The sequence below is a fragment of the Rhinatrema bivittatum genome, chromosome 16 (genome assembly GCF_901001135.1).
Source record: "Rhinatrema bivittatum chromosome 16, aRhiBiv1.1, whole genome shotgun sequence".
NCBI classification, from domain to species: domain Eukaryota; kingdom Metazoa; phylum Chordata; class Amphibia; order Gymnophiona; family Rhinatrematidae; genus Rhinatrema; species Rhinatrema bivittatum.
In genome coordinates, this window is record NC_042630.1 from 59262114 (window position 1) to 59283782 (window position 21669).

The following is a 21669-nucleotide window of genomic DNA, read 5'->3' on the forward strand; positions in this document are numbered from 1 at the left end:
TTACAGTCAGAAGGAGTGCAAGGCGAATGCAGTCGGATGAGTGCTGGACGAATGCGGTTTGAAGAATGCTGAGCGGATGTAGTTAGAAGCGTGCTGGGTGAATGATGAGTGTATGTTGAGTGAATGCAGTCCGGAGAATGATGGGCGAATGTTGAGTGACTGCAGAACCTGATGGATTTGGGCGGACGTTTAATGGGATCTATAAAGTTCCTCTGAGGAGTCTGCTGGCAAAATATGGTAATTCCACGAGCTTTCGTTGTGAGGATGGCTTGGATTGCGCAGATCTGGAGCTTGGAGTCTAGGGAGCCACTGCCTGTGTGTGGTTTGCAAGATCTTTGCAGGTAGCTAGGGCTTGAATATTAAAGCCGTTTTAGTGATGTTTGTGCTTTTTGATTTGTTGGTGCTGATGTTATGTAGGTAGGTGGGCAGATGAGGATGGTATGGATAATAGTCGGACTGTGGATCGGGAGGTAGCCTCGGGGCTTCCTCGGGGCTGAGACGAAGGGGCGAGACAAAGGGGCTGTCTCGCCCCTTAGGCACGCGACGCACGGCGCGCGGCGCCGGTCTGAATCAGATTTAAAAGCCCCTCTGGGCTGGCTCCTATTGGAGGCTGGCTTCGGCGGGCGGGGCTTCCGATCGCGGCGATTTTTGGCGCGGAGATGATTTTTTTACGCTTTTATTTTAACTTAGCTTTTGCCTCGCTGTCTGCGCTGGGCTTCCTGGGTGAGGAGAGTGGTTTCCTAACCTTCCCCCGGCGGGGCTCGGCGCCGATCGCGCAGGCCTAATCCACAAGAAGCAGCAGCGTTGGAAAGGAGATGGCGCCGGGCTGAATCAGATTTAAAAGCCCCTCTGGGCTGGCTCCTATTGGAGGCTGGCTTCGGTGGGCGGGGCTTCCGATCGCGGCGATTTTTGGCGCGGAGATGATTTTTTTAAGCTTTTATTTTAACTTAGCTTTTGCCTCGCTGTCTGCGCTGGGCTTCCTGGGTTAGGAGAGTGGTTTCCTAACCTTCCCCCGGCGGGGCTCGGCGCCGATCGCGCAGGCCTAATCCACAAGAAGCAGCAGCGTTGGAAAGGAGATGGCGCCGGGCTGAATCAGATTTAAAAGCCCCTCTGGGCTGGCTCCTATTGGAGCCAGCCCAGAGGGGCTTTTAAATTTTGAAAATTTTAAATTTTAAAAATTTGCGTTGATTGCTATTATTTTTCCTTGTTTTAAGATAAACAGATACATAAAAAATCTTCAATTCAGAACTTCAGCTTTTGATTTGATTATCTTTGATGATGAGGGGAATCTGCAAATTCAATTTGACATCATAAACTTTCTGATCTTCCGTAAAGGAGATGTCTTGAAAAATCAAGTAGGAACATTTAATCCATTTGCTCCTCCGGGTCAGCAACTCCTCATCAATGTGAGTGCCATTGGATGGAGTCCAAATTTTACCCAGGTAAGAAATATGCATGCATCCACTTTTAAAAAAGGTTCACAAAACAGATTTTTTTTTTAAATCAGTAAAATATTTTCTAAGTCTTCAAAATTGTTCTGTGAACCTTTTCTCAAAAAATAAAATATGAACTCTATGAATCAACAAACCACATTGGAATATCAATATGTCTGTAAAATCCATGGTTTCTACAGTGGTCAAATTCAGAGAAGATACTAAAAATTGGAAAACTCACATTAAATCTGTCAGACAGTTTCCAGATATAGTTGATAACTTCCCCAGCAAATCATAAGCAAGTCCCCACATTTCCAAAATCTTGATTCTTTGAAATTACTGGTTTTGAGTTGAATTTAAATTTCCTGTACAAGGGTAGTATATTTTTAATAGAAATATAATAAATGAAAGCATAAAAATTATCCTTTTATATCTAAGTTTTAGGGATAATATTAACCGACAGTCATTCTGAAGCACATGCTTCAGAATGATGTATATCTGAAGGATACTAAGAGAACAGGGAAAATAGGACATCCCAGTAGAGAGGGGTCACGATTTGAGGCTCCAGGTAGGAAGATTCAGAACCAATGTCAGGAAGTATTTCTTCACGGAGAGGGTGGTGGATGCCTGGAATGCCCTTCCGGAGGAAGTGGTGAAGACCAGAACTGTGAAAGACTTCAAAGGGGCATGGGATAAACACTGCGGATCCATAAAGTCAAGAGGCCGCCAATGAAGAGTGGGTGACTCGCCAGAATGATGGCTATTGACACAATACCCTTATTAAATAAACATACACATGCTTACTGTGACTCCAACATCGCTCTAAGCTTCAACAGCAAGAGGTAATGGAAAAAAGGATTTGCACTCACAAAGAGGGGAGTAGCTGGCTTGTTACGGCGGTTACTACCCCAAACCAAATATGCCGGATACTTCACTTTCAATGCATATACAGCATAGCTCTCTGCTTCAATGACAGGGGAGAAGAATAACTGATACTTCACACATCCAGCAGAGCTCTCTGCTACAACGGCAAGGGAGAAGAAAAAGGGTTAGCACTCAAAAAGCGGGGAGTAGCTGGCTTGTTACGGCGGTTACTACCCCAAACCAAATGTGCCTGATACTTCACTTTCCATGCATATCCAGCATGGTTCTCTGCTTCATCGGCATGGGAGAAAGACTGATACATCACGCATTTCCAGCATAGCTCTCTGCTTCAACAGCAGGGGGAAAAAAAAAACCAAAACAAAAAACTGATGCTTCACGCATATCCTGCATAGCTTCAACGGCAGGGGAGAAGAAAAAAACCCAACAAGGGCTGTACAACATAGTCTAGGCAAAACAAATAAGCATGGGTGTAGCTTGCTTATCGCGGCGGTTACTGCCCCTACTACCCCTAACTAATCAAGCTAGATATTTCACTTGGATGCAGCTCCATCACTGCTCTCTACATTAATGGTGGGGGTGGAAGGGGAATAGAACAAATAGCTAAGAGAAACAGATAAGAATGAGAGAAAAAATGTGTGAGGCTTGCTGGGCAGACTGGATGGGCCATTCAGTCTTCTTCTGCCGTCATTTCTATGTTTCTATGTTTCTATAATAAATGCCAAAATGGACCAGGTGTCTTTAAGTAAAGTACAGAAAGATTCCAAATTACCGCATAAGCTGATGAGCAGGTTGTTAATACAAACAAAAAAACATACTTTGAAATGTCTGTATACAAATGCTAGAGGTCTAAACCATAAGATTAGATAATTAGAGAGTATAGCACTGGATGAAGAAGTGGATATCATTGGCATCTCAGAGACCTGGAGAAAGGAGAATAACCAATGGGACACTGTGATACCATGGACACAAATTATGTTGAAATGACAAGATGTATCAAATTGGTGGAAGAGATATTAAAGAGGGCACTGAGTCAAAATAGGATAGTTCTACAGGAAACAAAATACAATGTTAAATCTTTATGCAGAGAAATTCCAGGTGGGGGTGTGTTACTGTCTTCCTGGCCATAATGAACTTACAGACAATGAAATGCTAAAATACATTAGGGAAACTAATTGTCAGCACAGTATTAATGGCTGATTTCAATTACTCTAGTACTGACTGGGTAAATGTCACATCAGGACATTATAGAGAGGTAAAGTTCCTAGACAAAATAAATGAATGCTTCATGAAGAAACAGGTACAAGAATCAACAAGAGAAAAAACAATGTTAGACCTAGTCCTTAGTGGAACACAGGATTTGGTGGGAGAGGTAACCGTGTTGGAACAACTTAATAACTGGAGGGAGCCCACAAAATAAATCTACTGTGACAGCAATTAAGTTTCAAAAAGGTAACTATGAAAAAATGAAGAAAATGGTTAGGATAAAACTGAAAGGAACAATTACAAAGGTTAAGAGTTTAGCTAAGGCATGGATATTGTTTAAAAATACAATTTTGGAAGCCCAGATTAGATGTATTCCATGCATTAGAAAAGGTAGAAGGAAGGTTAATGACTACTGGCAAGATAAGGTTAGAGAGACTATAATATCTAAAAGAACATCTTTCAAAAATGGAAAAAGGATCTGAATGAAAAAACAGGAAGCAGCATAAGCACTGGCAAGTCAGATGCAAAGCACTGATAAAGCAGGCAGAGAGAGAAGTTGAAAAGATGCTTGCAGTGAAAACAAAAACAGGTACATTTTTTTCAGGTACATTTGAGATAAAAAATCCTGCAAGGGAGTCAGTTGGTTCATTAGATGATCAAGGGGTAAAAGGGGCACTTAGAGATGACAAAGCCAGAGCAGAGAGACCAACACCTAAATTTTCAAATCCCAGCATGTAAAAATTGTTAGGTACACTCACCAAGCGCATTGTTAAAACTGCTCGGCCTCGCCCATATCTACCGATAGACGCAGAAGTGCTGGGGTTCACAAAAGGGGCGGGCCGGGGCAGAGTCTGGATGGGATGGGGGCAGGGCAGGGGTCAGCCAGGACAGCACCATTAGATGCTGTCCCAGGGAAGCACGCACTGGCAGCTGGCTGACACACAGAAGTTACTTCAGCTCAATAGGAGCAATGAGTAAGTAAACAAAACAATTCAGTATAGATAGGATTAGTTTAGGGGTCAGGAAGGAGAGGGGATAAGGGAGGAAGGGTAGTTAGGGGTATAGGAAAGTTCCCTCCCAGTCCATTCCTTAGTTGGAGTGGACTAGGAGGGAACCAGACAAAGGCCCGATCGCATCACCGCGCATACATTACAAAATTCCCCCCTGCGAGTTAGAGTCATGACCCTCCCGCATATGCACGCACCAATATTAAAATCAGATTGCATGTGCATGCAGGAATCATATTTTATAACATGCGTGTGTATTTTATAATATGGTAGCTGAAGACTGGAGGGTTGGAAAAGTAATGCAATTTTTAAAAAGGGTTCAAGCAGTGATCTAGGAAATTACAGACTAGTTAGTCTGCTGTCTGTGCCAGGCAAAATGGTAGAAAACACACTATCATAAAGAATAAAATTGCTGAACATATAGATAGCCATAGTTTAATGCAGGAGTGGGCAATTCCGGTCCTCGAGGGCCGCAAACCGGTCGGGTTTTCAGGATATCCCTAATGAATATGCACGAGAGAGATTTGCATGCACTCTGCCTCAGTCGTATGTAAATCTTTTTCATGCATATTCATTAGGGATATCCTGAAAACCCTACCGGTTTGCAGCCCTCGAGGACCGGAATTGCCCACCCCTGGTTTAATGGAATAAAACCAACATGGATTTAGCTAAATGAAGTCTTTCCTCACAAATTTGCTATATTTGTTTGAGGGCATAAATATACATATGGATAAAGGTGAGCCAGTTGATATCGTGTATCTGGATTTCCAAAAAACATTTGACAAAGTCCCTCATGAGAGAGGAAATTTAAAAATCATCAGAAGGGGCAGTGTGCTGTTGTGGATTCCCAAGTGATTAAAAGACAGAAAGCAGGGCTAAATGTTAAATGTTCCCAATGGATACAGGTGAATGGTGGAGTATCTCAGGGATCTGTTCTTTGATCACTGCTTTCTAGAGATGTGATTCAGCTGAACCTTTCAATTCAGCCTTCGTTATTGGCCCGCCATGGGAAATTTTGTTTTCCCGTGGTTCGGGCCAATTTTATTGTGGATGATCATGAATTGAAGCCCCAAACCGGCCCCAACTCTTTGAATTAAATTATTACAACGGGGGATTGTAAAAAAACAAACCAAAAAACATAAAAATACCCAAACCCACCCCAACCCTTCAAATTTTATTAATTGCAAACCCCCACCCTCCCCACCCTCCCAAACCCCCCCACAATTTGCCAAACATCCCTGGTGGTCCAGCGGGGTCCCGGGAGTGATCTCCCCCTCTCGGGCCGTCGGTTGCACACTAATCAAAATGGCACCGATGGCCCTTTGCCTTTACCATGTGACAGGGGCTATCAGTGCCATTGACCGGCCTCTGTCACATGGTAGGAGCAATGGATGGCCGGCGCCATCTTAAAAAATGGTGCGTGCCATCCATTGCTCTTACCATGTGACAGAGGCTGACCAATGGCACCGATAGCCTCTGTCACACGGTAAGGGCAAAGGGCTATTAGCGCCATTTTGATTAGTGTGCAACCGACGGCCTGAGAGGGGGAGATCGCTCCCGGGACCCCGCTGGACCACCAGGGACTTTTGGTAAGTCTTGGGGGGGGGGGATCGGGCAAGTCTTGGGGGGTCAGGAGGGTGGGGGTTGCAATTAATTACATTTGAAGGGTTGAGGTGGGTTTTGGGTTTTTTGTTTTTTTTTAATGTGTCCTTTCTCCCCCTCCCCCAAAATTGATAAGAAAACCACACAAAAAGTTTGGTTTTCTTATCATTTCGTTGCCTCCCCCAAAATGCAATGCAATAGGAAATATTGTCTCTGTTTCCTATTTCGTCTCAAATGAATGCACATCTCTACGTGCTTTCTAATATATTTATAAATGACATGGAAATGGGACAAGTGAGGTGATCAAATTTACTGAGACAAAATTATTCAAAGTTGTTAAATCATAAGAGGATTCTGAGAAATTGCAATATGACATTGCAAAACTGGGAGACTGGATATGGAAATGGCAAATGGAATTTAACATGGACAAGTGTAAAGTGATGCACTTAGGGAAGAACTACCCACATTTTGGCTACGCAATGCAAGATTCCACATTAGGAATCACTGCTCAGTAAAAGGATAGATATGTCTTCTCTGAAAATACATTGACATCTTCTGCTCAGTGTGCAGCAATAGCCAGGAAAGCAAACTGAATACTAGAGATTATTCGGAAAGAAATGGAGAATAAACAGAGAATATAATAATGCCTCTGTATCACTCCATGTGGAGACCTCATCTTGAGTATTGTGTGGAGTTCCGGTCACTTCATCTGAAAAAAGATATAGCAGAAGGGTCACAAAAATGATAAAGGGGATGGAACAATTCCCCTAAGAAGAAAGGCTAAAGAGGAGAGGACTCTTCTGCTTGTAGATGGCTGAGAGGAGATATGATAGAGGTCTATAAAATAGTGGAATGGAACAAGTAAACATTCATCAGTTGTTTACTCTTTCAAAAAGAACAAGACCAGGGGTCACAGCAGGGATTACTAGTGTTGATTATACCCGGGTTCAATCCCCGGCCTTTCCACCATTGCTGAACATACTGCTGGTATGGAAAAATACCAGCAGGTCCCAGAACACAAACCTGGGACCTTGAATGCCAGATGCCAGAGAAGAAAGCTATAAAACTGTTTTTGCAGGAATTCACAGACACCGGAGAATCAACAAAGTTAGCCACAGGATAGGGCAGGAGATATCTCAGAGGGTACGAAGCAAACAGTCTGTGGAAAGGAATGCAAGGGGGTGATAAGATAAGGGGAGACAAATAACAGCTGCCTGTAAGCAGACAGCGTAAAAAAGGATAGTGGTGTGAAGCATGCAAGCAGAGATCAGATGATTTGCTGACTTTGTATTTTTAACCTATATAAGCAGAACTGTAGTAGGAAAAAAGTTAGTTCCAAAGCCAGCGCTGTGCTCATTACTATAATGTAAGTATATTCCTGCTTCTTATGTATGCTTTTGCTTCATGTGTATTGATCTGTTTGTATATGCATAGTATATGATGATGTACAATAAAGAATAATAATTAAAAGTAGAATCAGAGTTGTTCTTATAAACTATTTTACCTCTGGGGTGGACTTATAAACACTAGGTAATACATTTAGACCTATTAAGAGAAAATATATATATTTTTTTTACTCAACACATAATTGAGCTTTGAAATTTGTTGCCAGAGGATATGGTGAAAGTATTAGTTTAGTTGGGTTAATAAAATGTTTGGCAAGGTCCTCGAGGGAAAGTCCATTAACCAATATTAAGGTAGAATTGTAGAAATACACTTCTTATTCTTGGGATAAGCAGCTTGGAATATATCTACTCCTTGGGATCCTGCCAGGTACTTGTGATCTGGATTGTCCACTGTAGGAAACAGGATACTGGGCTTGATGAATGTTTGGTATGACCCAATATGGCAAGGCTTATGTTCGTATTAGGTGTTGATGATCAATGCAACTACAGGAGTTTAAGGAATGAAAAATTCCTCTCCACCTGAAAATTAAAGAGAATGGTATTTGCGCACATAAGTGCACGCCCACTAAATATTGTGTGCATGCATATAACCTATTTTATACTACGCATGCATATGCACACATAAGTTACAAAATACCCGCAAGCACCAATAGTTATCCTCTGAGCTTGTACATTTACACCTCTTCCCTCGACCTAAACCAAACCGTCCCCTGTCCCTTTTATATGCAATGATGGGGGAGGGGGAGGGGTACAAATTTCTTTGAAGCTTTAATTGGGGTAACCAGCTGTATATCTATTGAAGAAACATTGAAAATTCCCATTAAAAAAACTTTATTACAACATTCATAACTTTTCCTGTTATTCAAAGTTTTCTCTTGACATTTCTATCTCCCAGTCTTGGGAAAATAATTATTAGAGATGTGAATCGTGTGCCAGATCATCTTAACGATCAGATTCGGCTGGGGGGGGGGGGGGGGGGTCGGGGAAATCTGATTGTTAAGATATGTGAATTGGAATCGTTTCCGATTCCAATTCACATCGCTAATTTTTTTTTAGGGAGGCCCGTGCCACTAAAAAAAACAACCCACCTGACCCTTTAAATCGACTCCACCCTGCTGACCCCCCCAAAACCTTTTAAAATTACCTGGTGGCCCAGGGGGGCCTTGGGGGGCCTCGGGGAGAGATCCAGGGGGGCCTCAGGGAGAGATTTCCCGTCCCCAGGCATCAGCTGTTCTAAAACAAAATGACGCCGATGCCCCTTTGCCCTTACCATGTGACAGGGTATCCGGGCCATTGGCCGGCCCCTGTCACATGGTAGGAGCACTGGATGGCTGGTGCCATCTTTAAAGATAGCGCCGGCCATCTTTACTCATCAGCCAGAGTATAATAGGGGCTGATGAGTAAAGATGGCCGGCGCCATCTTTAAAGATGGCGCCGACCATCCAGTGCTCCTACCATGTTACAGGGGCTGGCCAATGGCACGGATACCCTGTCACATGGTAAGGGCAAAGGGGCATCGGCGCCATTTTTTTTTTTAGAACAGCTGATGCCTGGGAACGGGAAATCTCTTCCCGAGGCCCCCCTGGATCTCTCCTCTCCCCGAGGCCCCCCTGGATCTCTCCCCGAGGCCCCTCGAGGCCCCCCTGGACAACCAGGTAATATTAAAAGGTTTTGGGGGGGTCGGGAGGTGGGGGTTGATTTAAAGGGTCGGGTGTTTTTTGTTTTTTTAGCGGCACAGGCCTCCCTAAAAAAAAAGGGTCGGGAGGGTGGGGGAGGCTAAGGAGGGTCGATTTAAAGGGTTGGGTGGTTTTTGTTTTTTTTATCGGGCCATCGGCGCCATTTTAATTAGTGGCAGCCAAAATGGCGCCGATGGCCCGAGAGCGGGAGATCGCGCCGGGACACCCCCCCACCCCCACTGGACAACTAGGTAATTTAACATTTTGGGGGGGTTTGGGAGGGTGGGGAGGGTAAGGAATTGGTTTTAAAGGGTCGGGGTGGGTTTAGGGGTTGTTTTGGTGCGCCGGTTTTCCTGCCCTCCCCCAAATAATTCCTGTGCCCTATTTAACGATACAATACAAATGCCCCTGATGATAAATCGGGGGCATTTGTATTGTATCGTGCACTCTAACGATTTAGGACGATTTTAAAATTATCTGACGATAATTTTAATCGTTCAAAAATGATTCACATACCTAATAATTATATTCACTGAACCTCAATCATCGTTTCCTCTCCAGTTACATAAGAAATGCTTTCCCGTACCTCATCTACCATGCTGTCTTATTTAAAAAAGCTAAACCACATGTAAAATCCAAAGGAACAGAACCTAAAGGTAAAATTAGGGATGTGCATTTGTTTGAAATGAAGTGAACATAACAGAATTTCCTGTTTTATTTCAGATTGTTTTTAACATGAAAAAAAATAAGGAAAATGAATGAAATTTTGTTTTGCTTTGTTTCTTTAAAAAGTTATCCCTGCCACCAAAAGATAAAGATCCAACCCATTTCTCACTTCCTATCCCCTTCAATTCCTCTCACCACATTTTAGCTTTTCCATGGTGAAGGGGCAATCCCCAGTCCCTGCACGACAGGTGGTTTGCATATAAATTGCATTGGGAGACCGAGGCCAGGACAATTGTTAATTACTTCTGGTGCCATTTTACAAGGAACAAATTAACTAATACAGCGGGGAATAAAAGGATGAGGCAATGGGAATCTCTGATGGGAACCAGCAAACAAAAGCAAAAAAAATATATAGAAAACACAAATATCTGTGCACATCCCTAAGGAAAATTTGATACCTCAGACATCTGATAATAAGAACATAAGAACATAAGAAATGCCATACTGAGTCATACCAAAGGTCCACCAACCCCAGTATCCTGTTTCCAACAGTGGCCATTACAAGTCACAGGAACCTGACCGGTACCCAAACTTTAAATAAATCTCAAACTACAATTGCTTACTAATTAATAGGGGTCTGCATTCGTTTTCGACATATTGTGAATCCGCAACGTATATGCCATATTTGTTGTATTTGTGGGGGTTCCGAAACGTATGGCAAACCCCCACGAATACAATGGATCACCAACGAATAGGCCCCCCACCCTCCTGACCCCCCCCCCCCAAGACGTGCCAAAAGTCCCTGGTGGTCCAGCGGCGGTCCCGGAAGCGATCTCCTGCAATTGCTTCGTCGGCTGCCAGTATTCAAAATGGCGCCAATAGCCTTTGCCCTTTCTATGTCACAGGGGCTATCGGCGCCATTGGTCGGTTGCTCCTACCATGTGACAGGGGCCGACCAATGGCACCGGTAGCCCCTGTGACAAAGTAAGGGCAAAGGCTATCGGCACAATTTTTAATACTGGCAGCCGACGACCCGAGTGTAGGAGATCGCTCCGGGGACCCCCGCTGGACCACCAGGGACTTTTGGCAAGTCTTGCGGGGTACTCCTGACCCAGTTACAATAACTGACATAACCACATCCTCTGGCAATGAATTACAGAACTTAACTGTATGCGGAGAAAAAATATTTTTCTTCAATTTGTTTTAAATTTGCTAATTGTTAACTTCACAGAATGTCCCCTAGTTCTTCTATTATTGGAAAGAGTAAATAACCAATTTACATTAACTTGTTCAATTCCTTTCATGATTTTATAGATCTCTATCATATCTCCACTCAGTTGCCTCTTCTGCAAACTGAACAGCCCTAACTTCTTTAGCCTTTCCTCTTTGGGGAGCTGTTCCATGCCCCTTATCATTTTGGTAGCCCTACTCTCTACTATCTTGCACTTTCTTCAGTGCAACTATATCTTTTTTGAGATGAGGCGACCAGAATTGCACACAGTGTTCAAGGTGCAGTCTCACCATGCAGCGATACAGAGGTATTCCGTCATCCATCATTTTATTTGCCATTCCCTTCTTAATAATTACTAACATTCTGTTTGCTTTTTTGATCACAACAGCACACTAGGCTGATGATTTCAATGTATTATTCACTATGATGCCAAGATCTCTTTAATGGATGGTAACTCTGGTCCCCATCTAATGACATCATTCAGGGCGTCTTCCTGTTAGCCCTATAAAAGGGCTTCTCCAGCACTCCTGCTTGGCCTTGCATCAGAGTTTCCTGCTTCTGGAAGTCCCGTCTTCCAGCGCTTTGCCAGGTCTTCGTTCTTTGTTGGAGCTCCATGCCTTGTTTTGATTTCTCAGTTTTCATGGCTTCCTGATGTCCCATGTCTTGATGTTCCAAGGTTTCTTCCCTCCATTGCTTGTTCCAAGTCCAGACTTCCAGATTTTCCATGTCTTGATGTTCCACGTCCTGATGTTCCGAGGTTACGCTCCTCCTTCACTTGTTCTGTGTCCTGAGTATCAAGTCCTCATCTGAGTCTCCCAAGTGCTCAGAGTTCCTTCAGGTTTCTTGCCCTTCCAGCTCCTCAAGTCCTCCAAATGACATCCTGTTGGGTAAATCCGTTTTGTCCAGTTCCTGTTCTCTTCATAGGAGTCTCGCTTTGGGTGGGTTCCCTTCCTGCATTTGTTCTGCTCTCCAAGTGGTCCGCAACCAGCCTTCACAGGTTGTGTAGGGCGCGCAGTGGGACAGGGTGGTCCATGACCAGCTCCATGGGTCCACCCTGTGGTGGGCTGTGTAGGGCGCCCTGAGGGATGGTGCCAACGTCTGAACCTTCCAAGTTACTCATCCACATCCAGAGTCTTCCAAGTTCCTCATCCAGTCCACGTCCAGAGTCTTCCAAGTTACACATCTACATCTTGAGCCTTCCACATCTATGTCTTGAGACTTCTATGTTCCAAGGCCTCTGTATGCCCTCATCCTCTGTCCGGCTTGCTGCTTCTTGCCATTACCCAGCAGCAGGTCTGAAAGGGCTGGGAATGGTCGGAGGACCATTCAAGGACCAACATTGCATTGTTGGTCACCTTGAAGTGTATAGGTCCGGTAGAGGGTCAGACCTTCAGTCTTCACCCATGCTTGGACAAGCCTCACCTACCTCAGTGCTGTCTTGGAGTTTTCTGGGGTCATGCCGAGGGCCAAGGGCACACAATCTCCTAGAGTATGGGACCACTCTCCTAGTGCTCCCTAAAAACAGCAAGGGTTATTTTTCCCTATGTGCATACTTTTTCCCTTTACCACATTAAATTTCATCTCCCATTTGGAATCCCAATCGTCCGGTCTCCCAGGGTCCTCCTTCAATTTATCACAATACACTTGACATTTAACTACTATGCATAATTTTGTGTCATTCACAAATTTGATCACCACACTCATTGTACCCTTTCCCACATTACTTATAAATACATTAAAAAGCACCAGTCAAAGTACAGATCTCTGATGCACTCCACTGTTCACCTTTGTCCACTGTGAAAACTGACCTTTTAATCCTACTCTCTGTTGCCTATCTTTTAACCAGCTTGAAATCCACAAAAGGACATTGCCTCCTAAGCCATGACATTTTAGTTTTCTTAGAAGCCAGTCATGCAGGACTTTGTCGAACACTTCTGACCACATGTTTATTCACCCCTTCAAAAAAATGTAGGAGTGTTAGGATCTGTTAGTGGGTGGGCCCTATAGCCAAGGTGAGAGATGGAACCGCCCACAGGGAGGAGTCCCCACTGAGCCTCACTGTCAGGAGGCACGTTCTCGGCTTTAGGTTCAAATCCAGCAGGTACAGAAGAGAAGAGTGAGAGTGACCCCGGGAGGTGGAACGATGGAACTTTAGACTCAATGAGGGGATTCCTCATGTTCTTCCCAGTGGTGAGAAGTGGTACTACCCGAGGAGTGGGTAACCGCAGAGTAAAACAGTCCCTGTGATGCCACAAGTCCGTAGAGCAAGGGAGCCTGCGGGGGTGCCTCACAGGATCAATCATGGTAGTGGTCCGTGGTGCAAGGTACGCCGACAAGGTCCTCTAGTGATGTTAAGCAGGTCCAAGAAGCGGGGTGCACCGGCGAGGGCTCCTCAAGTGATGGCATGGCAGTGGTCCGCGAAGCGGTGTACACCGGTGAAGGTTCTACTGAAAGAGCATGGCAGTGGTCTGTAGACGATATCACAGAGAAGGCCCGTGGAGTGGGGGTACTCACAGGAGTTGTAGGAGTTGTAGGAGAGTAGAGGTTCCGTGTGAAGCCTCTGGGAATGAGGCAAGTAGAGTCCGAGGTGACGGCCCTCCAAGGAGCGTATAGCCGAGAGAACGGATAGGGCCACCGAGGAGCAGGTACCCGATAGCCTCACTCCAAGGAAGCAGGAACTGGAATGAAGCTCAGATGCAAAGGTACATTTCTACCTCCTTCCTTCGTGCCCTCCTCATCCCTTCCCCTCCCCATTTCTCCCTCTCCAGCCTGCCAACCCTCTTGCCGCATTTTATTGTATTTTCCTCCTTCAGTTCATTGTAAACCGGCATGATGTGCCTTACAAATGTTGGTAAAGAAAAGCTAATAAATAAATAAATAAATAGATAAATACATGGATTCAGCAAGAAGGAACTCGTTGCCAAGTCATAGGCTGACTGGGTCAGTTGGATTAAGTATCCGTGGTGCATGATGTCATCCGGAGGGATGCCCCTGAGGTTCTTGCCATGACATTGTTAAAGCTGTCCGGGGACTGCGTGCCTCGGTGGCCCTGAGGGCAAGATGGCCATCAGCAGCATCTGTGCCGCCCAGGGAGGTCTTGGAATAAAGGATGGTAGGCCGGCTGCAGCTGGCAGAGGCCACGAGTTCCCCCATTGGAGCCAATGCAGCAAAGAAAGAGGTGAGCAACAGCAGTCACAGCCACCTGTGACTGCAGAATGTAACAATACCCCCCTTCTTATGATTCCCCCCCTTGGGGTTTGAGTTTTCTTGGGTGAGAAGCATGAAACTGCTTGATCTTTATCGAGAATGTTGGCTGCTGGTTCCCAGCTATTCTATTCGGGCCTGAATCCTTGCCATGAGATTAGGTATTCCCATCACTTTCCATGCTTCCAAACATCTAGGATTTCCTGTACCTGATATGTAATGTTCTCCTCTGATGCCAGAGTTATGGGCTTGGGTGCCCTCTTAGAGAATTCAGACAATATGAGAGGCTTTAATAACGAGATGTGGAAGGCATTATGAATCTTGTGTGATGCCGGCATGTGAAGACTGTACTTAACTGGACCCAAGCGTGAAGTATGGAGAAGGGTCCAATGTATCCTGGAGCAAATCGTGCAGAAGGCAGCTTCAGGTGGATAAAACGGGTGCTGAGTCACGCCTTTTCTCCAGGGTTGAATTGATGAGCTGCCCGATGATGGGCATCATAAAATTTCTTCAACTTCAGAGCAGCTTGCTGTAGAAGTCGTTTTGTATCTTCCCAGAGTTGATGCAACTCTTGAGCAGAGGTTTGCACTGCAGGAGAAGCCACAGACATAGGCAGCAGAAGCGGAGGCAGGGGCTGACGTCTGTAGACTACTTCAAAGGGTGAAGACCCAGTGGATGTGGACTGTTGAGAGTTCAAGGCAAACTCAGCCCAGGGCAGTAGCTCGGACCAGTCATCCTGACAGGAATTTACGTATGCCTCGAGGAACTGCTTCAGAGTTCAATTGGTCCTCTCTGTCTGTCCATTGGCCTGCAGGTGATAGGCCGATGTAAGGTCCAAGGCAATGCAAAATTTCTTACATAGGGACCTCCAGAACTTTGCCATAAATTGCATTCCCTGGTCATAGAATATATGCCTCAGGAGTCAATGAAGAGAAAAGATGTGGCGAATAAACAATTTTGCCAACTCTAGGGCAGAAGGGAGACCAGGTAGAGTCACAAAGTGAGCCATCTTTGAAAATTGGTCAATGGTAACCCAGATGGTGTTGTTGCCACTAGAGGGAGGAAGATCCACTATAAAATCTGTTACAATATGTGTCCACGGTTCACTGGGTGTAGAAAGTGGTTGCAAGAGACCTCAAGGATGACCCGTCAGTGGCTTCTGACGGGAACAAACAGTTAAATTCAAAAAAATGCTAAAGACCTGGCTCTTTCACCAGGCTTTCCCTGATTAATTTCCTCGCTTGACCACTTCACACCTCCCCTGCACCTCTTGGTCCTCTCTTCGATCCATGACACCCCTCAATTGTTCTCTGATGATTCCATGTAACCACATACTACTGCTGTATATTTGTAGATATGTTTTTTCCATTTTGCCTATTGTTCCTTTTTAGTTTTCATTTTGCTAAGTTTCACTTCTCTGTGCTTCCTATCGTATTTATCAGTTGCCCCGTTTCCCCATCCCTGTGCTGGGCGATTGCGGGGATTACCTAAAGTCATCTTCTTGGGTCCTCGGGTCTCATGTGAGCATTCATGAAGCCGGCGGTCAATATGGCCGGCGAGGTCCACGAGAGAGTCCAAGCTGTCCGGGAGCTCTCATGCCACTACCTCATTCTTGATATGTGGAGTAGACCCTCAAGAAAGATGGCACGCAGGAAGACCAGGTCCCAGCGCAGCTCAGCCACAAGAGTCCTAAACTCAATGGCATAGTCGATCTAGAACCTTGTTGCAGGTGCAGTAGTGCGGAACCGGTGATGGTCTTGCGAGCTGGGTCATCGAAGATGGAGCGAAACAGGGCAAGGAAGCCTGGAAGATCATGAAGGATCAGTTCTGCTTGCTCCCAAAGGGGAGATGCCCAGGCCAATGCCTGTCCATCCAGAAGTGATAGAATGTATGTCGTCTTAGACACTATGTCAGGGAAGTATGTAGGTTGTAGAAAAAAGTGCATATTGCACTGGTTCAGGAAGCATCTACAGGACAAGGGGTCACCTGAAAAACGAGGTGTTGACGGCAGGGGCACTATTGGCCAGAACGGTGGTGCCTGTGGTGCGGAACTCAACTTGGCAGCTGCAGCGACAGTGTCCAGCCGTGTATTTAAGTAATGGCATTAGCCAAATTCTCCAGAATCTTCTGTTGTTCTGAAATACGTTGGCCTAGGCCAGGGATGGCCTGGTGGGCCAAGATCTGTGCTGGGTTCATGGACTTGGCAATCTGTTAGGATCTGTTAGTGTGTGGGCCCTATGGCCGAGGTGAGAAATGGAACCGCCCACATGGAGGAGTCCCCACTGAGCCTCACCGTCTGGAGGCAAGGTCTCGGCTGTAGGTTGGAATCCAGCAGGTACAGAAGAGAGGAGTGAGAGTGACCCCATGAGATGAAGCCACGTGACATCAGCCAAGGGGCTGACATCAGACTCAACGAGGGGATTCCTCAACTTCTTCCCAGTGGTGAGAAGCGGTACTACCCCAGGAGCGGGTGGCCGCAGAGTAAAACAGTCCCTGTAATGCCACAAGTCCATAGAGCAAGGGAGCCTGCGAGGGTGCCACAAGTCCTTAGAGCAAGGGAGCCTGCTGGGGTGCCTCACAAGTTGTGGTCCGCGGTGCGGGGTATGCCAACAAGGTACTCTAGCGATGTTAAGCAGGTCCGAGAAGCAGGGTACACAAGCAAGGGTTCCTCAAGTGATGGCACAGCAGTGGTTCACGAAGCGGGGTACATCGGCGAGGATTCCTCTTAAGATGGCACGGCAGTGGTCCATGAAGCGGGGTACACCGGAGAGGGTCCTTCAAGTGGTAGCATGGTAGTGGCCTGCAGCGCGGGGTACACCGGTGAAGGTTCTACTGCAAGAGCATGGCAGTGGTCTGTAGAAGATGTCACAGAGAAGGCCCATGGAGTGGGGGTACTCATAGGAGCTGTAGCAGAGTAGAGGTTCCGGGTGAAGTCTCCGGGAACATGGCAAGTAGAGTCCGAGGTGACGGCCCTACAAGGAGTGGATAGCCCAGAGACAGGATAGGGCCCCCGAGGAGCGAGTACCCGATAGTCTCACGCCAGGGAAGCCAGAACCGGAACAAAGCTAAGATGCGAAGGTAAATGTTCAGCAAGACGGAACTCGTTGGCAAGTCATAGGCTGATTGGGCCAGTTGGCATAAGTATTCATGGTGCATGATGTCATCCAGGGAGACGTCGCCAAGGTTCCCGCCATGATGTCATTAAAGTTGGCTGAGGAGTGCGCGTGCGTGCCTAGGTGGCCCTGAGGGAAAGATGGCCATCAGCGGCATCCGTTCTGCCCAGGGAGGTCAGGGAATGAAGGCTGGTAGGCCAGCTGCAGCTGGCAGAAGCCACGAGTTCCCCCAGTGGAGCCAATGCAGGAAAGAAAGAGGTGAGCAATAGCAGTCACAGCCACCTGAGACCGCTGAGTGTAACAAGATTTGTGAGGCATGACTTCCCTTGGGTAAATCCATGCTGGCTGTGTACCATTAAACCATGTCTACCTAAATGTTTTGTGATTTTATTCTTTAAAACAATTTCCATGATATTTCCAGGTACTGAAGTCAGACTCACTGGCCTATAGTTTCCCGGATCACCCCTGGAGCCCTTTTTAAATATCAGGATTATATTTGCCATCTTCCAATCTTCAGGTACAATGGATGATGAGAGGGTGGTGGATGCCTGGAATGCCCTTCCAGAGGAAGTGGTGAAGACTAAAACTGTGAAGGAATTTAAAGGGGTATGGGATAAACACTGTGGATCTCTAAAAGGCTAGAGGATGGGAATAAATAAAAAAGCTAAACCAGCACAGAGCGGCAGTTACTACCCTTAAGAGAAACATGGGGGTAACCGGCACGGAGCGGCAGCTACTACCCTTAAGAAAAACATGGGGGAAACCTGCACGGAGCGGCTGTTACTATCTTGGGAAGCTTGCTGGGCAGACTAGATGGACCATTTTGGTCTTTTTCTGCCATCATTACTATGTTACTATGTATGTTTCTATGATTTTAAAGATAGATTATAATTGTATTGAAATAGGTCTGAAATTTTATTTTTTGTTTCTTTCAGAACCCTGGGGTGTTTGCCATCCAGTCTAGGTGATTTAATACTCTTCAGTTTGTCAATCTGGCCTACCATCATCCAGATTCACCATGATCTGGTTTAGTTCATCTGAGTCATCACCCTCGAAAACTGTCTCTTGAATGGGTATCTCCCCAACATCCTCTTCAGTAAACACCAAAGTAATGACATTGTTTAATCTTTCCATGATGGCCTTATCTTCCCTAATCTAACCCCTTGATCCCTAATCTAACCCCTTGATCATCTAATGGTCCAAATGACTCCCTCGCAGGCTTTCTGATTTGGATATATTTTAAAAAGGTTTTATTGTGAATGTTTGCTTCTACAGCCAACTTCTTTTCAAATTCTCTTAGCCTGTCTTATCAATGTCTTACATTTAACTTGCAAGTGTTTAGGCTTAATCCTATTTTGAATGAAGATCTTTTGGCTAAAATAGCCTCTTTCACCTCACTTTTTAACTATGCTGGAAATTGTTTAAACTTCCTTCCACCCAGGGACAGATTGGCCTATCGGGGGATCGGGCTTCCCCCGGTGGGCCGGTCTAGCTGGTCACGTGGTCTCGACCCTGTGGCTCTTCCTCAGCCCAGCCTCAGTGCCTCCCAGCCAGTAGGGATGTGAATAATTTTTTGACGATTTAAAATATCATCCGATATATTTTAAATCGTTGGATATATTTTAAATCGTTGGAAAATGGCGCCGGCTGAAGACAACAAGATTCAATAGCAGGAGCCCGTTCCGGACCGCTGCCGTTCCGGACCGCCGCTGGACACCCAGGTTATTTAAGTCATTTGGGGGGGTTCGGGAGGGTGGGGGATTTAATTTAAAGGGTCGGGGATGGGTTTTAGGGGGTTTTAGTGTGCCGGCTCACGATTCTAACGATTTATAACGATAAATCGTTAGAATCTCTATTGTATTGTGTTCCATAACGGTTTAAGACGATATTAAAATTATCGGACGATAATTTTAATCGTCGAAAAACGATTCACATCCCTATTATGTATATGAGAAAGGAATCTGCCAGTTTAAAAAAAAAATGAAATGTGATAATACATATACCTCAACTTTTGTGCTGGTAGCGCAACTTTTGAAAAGATGGATGAAAGATGAAATTACTGAATTTTAAGCATCCCTCTTCTGGAAAATAAAATTTAGCAAAGTAGGTAGAGACAAATACTAAAGCAAAAAAAAATTAAAATATTTAAAATGTTCATCTCAACAAAATCACAAATTTAAGATACTGGCATTCTCTCTCATCAGTTCCTGAGAATCCTGAACATCTGTTCGATAAAACTGTCATTTATTCTGTCTAGGAACTTTATCTCTCTAGCATGTCTTAATGTTTCACTTACTCAGGCAATATTGGGGTAATTGAAATGTCTCATTATTACTGTACTACCAAAATGGTTTGCTTTCTTAATTTCTCTTATCATTTCACTGACCATATCATCATCTTGGCCAGGTGGACAGTAGGTTACTCCTATCACTATACTCTTTCCCAACATGAAAGGGATTTCTACCTATAAAATTTGATTGTGCATTTAGTGTCATGCAGGAGCTTTCTTCTGTTGAACTGTATACCATCCCAGACATAACGCACCATCTCACCACCCGGATGTTCCTCTCTGTCATTGTGATATAATTTGTACCCTGCCTTAGCACTATCCCATTAGTTATCCTCTTTCTACCATGTCTCTGAGATCCCAATGAAGTCTATGTCATTATTAAATGCTAAACAAAAAAGTTTTTCTTGAGGATTACTGCTAAACAACAGACATCTGTGTTATTATTGTTATTCAACAAGAACTTACTAGAAATGGTATCAGATTGTAAGGTGCTTACAGTCTCATAGGCTCTTGCCCTTACAGGGCTACAACCCTTCTCGTGTTTGAGTGCTATACACTCTAATTCTCCTATCTTACTTCTTAGACTTCTGGCATTAGCATACAAACATTTCAAAGTGAGTTTTTTTTTATTGTATTAACATTCTGCTTTTCTGTTGACAGGGATAAATTGGAATCTTTTAGCTCAGGTGAGTTTTAATTATAGGAACTTGGAGTATGTTTCTTATTATTGGAACCTCTCTGCTGAGATGACTAACTCTAATGCTTCATTAGTATCCTGCAAAGATATCTCCTTCCAAACAATGCGCTGCTGAGTGACTATCAGCTTTCCCCTTTGATTTAGTTTAAAATCTGCTCTCTCTCTTTTTTAAGGTTTAGTGCCAGCAGCCTGGTTCCACCTTGATTAAGGTGGAGTCCATCCCTTAGGAAAATACACTCCCTTCCCCAAAACATTCCCCAGTTCCATACAAAACTGAATCTCTCTTCCTTGCATCATTGTCTCATCCACACATTGAGAGTCTGGAGCTCTGTCTGCCTCTGGGGACCTGCGCATAGAACAGGGAACATTTCAGAGAACGCTACCCTGGAGGTTCTGGATTTCACTTTTCTACCTAACAGCCTAGCTGGCGGACATCGGAATAACAGGAACGGCACTTGCATGGTTCAAAACTTTCCTGTGTAATAGAGGCTACAAGGTTAGAATTCACAATAAAGAATCCCCCTGTTACAATTCCGCCCTAGGAGTTCCCAAGGGTTCTTCCCTATCCCCCACGCTCTTTAACATTTACCTTCTTCCACTGTGCCAGCTGTTAACCAAACTGAATCTAAAACACTTCATATACGCCGCCGATGTCCAGATCCTGATCCCACTTAAAGAAACCATCAATAAAACACTTGAATCATTGGAAAAATTTCCTGCAAGAAATCAACTGCCTCCTCGCTAGCCTTAACCTGATACTAAACGCATCTAAGAGTGAACTCCTTCTTATATCTCTGGGAAATATCAACATCACGTCGAGTCCACCATCCAACCTACTCATCATCCAAGCAAGAGACTTAGGAGTAATAATCGACAATCGTCTAAATTTAAAATCTTTCATCAACCGCACAACTAAAGACTGCTTTCATAAACTACAGGTTCTGAAAAGAGTAAAACCTCTCCTTCACTTTCAAGACTTCCAAACGGTTCTTCAAGCAATAATCTTCTCCAAGATAGATTATTGCAACTCCATTTTACTAGGTCTCCCTTCATCCTCCACCAAACCGCTTCAGATGATCCAGAACGCTTCCACCAGAATACTGACAAACACGAGAAGAGACCACATCACTCCCACCCTCAAAAACTTACATTGGCTGCCAATTCACTTCAGAATTATTCATAAGTCCATCACCATGATCTACAAAGCCATCCATCATCACACTCCTCTTAACGTACAAATCCCGCTCAGACGACAT

At 44.9% G+C, this 21669-nt stretch overlaps 1 protein-coding gene across 1 annotated transcript in view; it reads left to right on the forward strand.

Annotated features, from left to right (window-relative positions):
- The window catches only part of LOC115077730 (vomeronasal type-2 receptor 26-like), a 103805-nt gene that overhangs the window by 73923 nt on the left and 8213 nt on the right, over positions 1-21669 (forward strand). The window contains exon 3 of the mRNA XM_029580017.1: positions 1215-1442. Coding sequence (XP_029435877.1) covers positions 1215-1442 — 228 coding nt within the window. The remainder of the gene's footprint in view (positions 1-1214; positions 1443-21669) is intronic.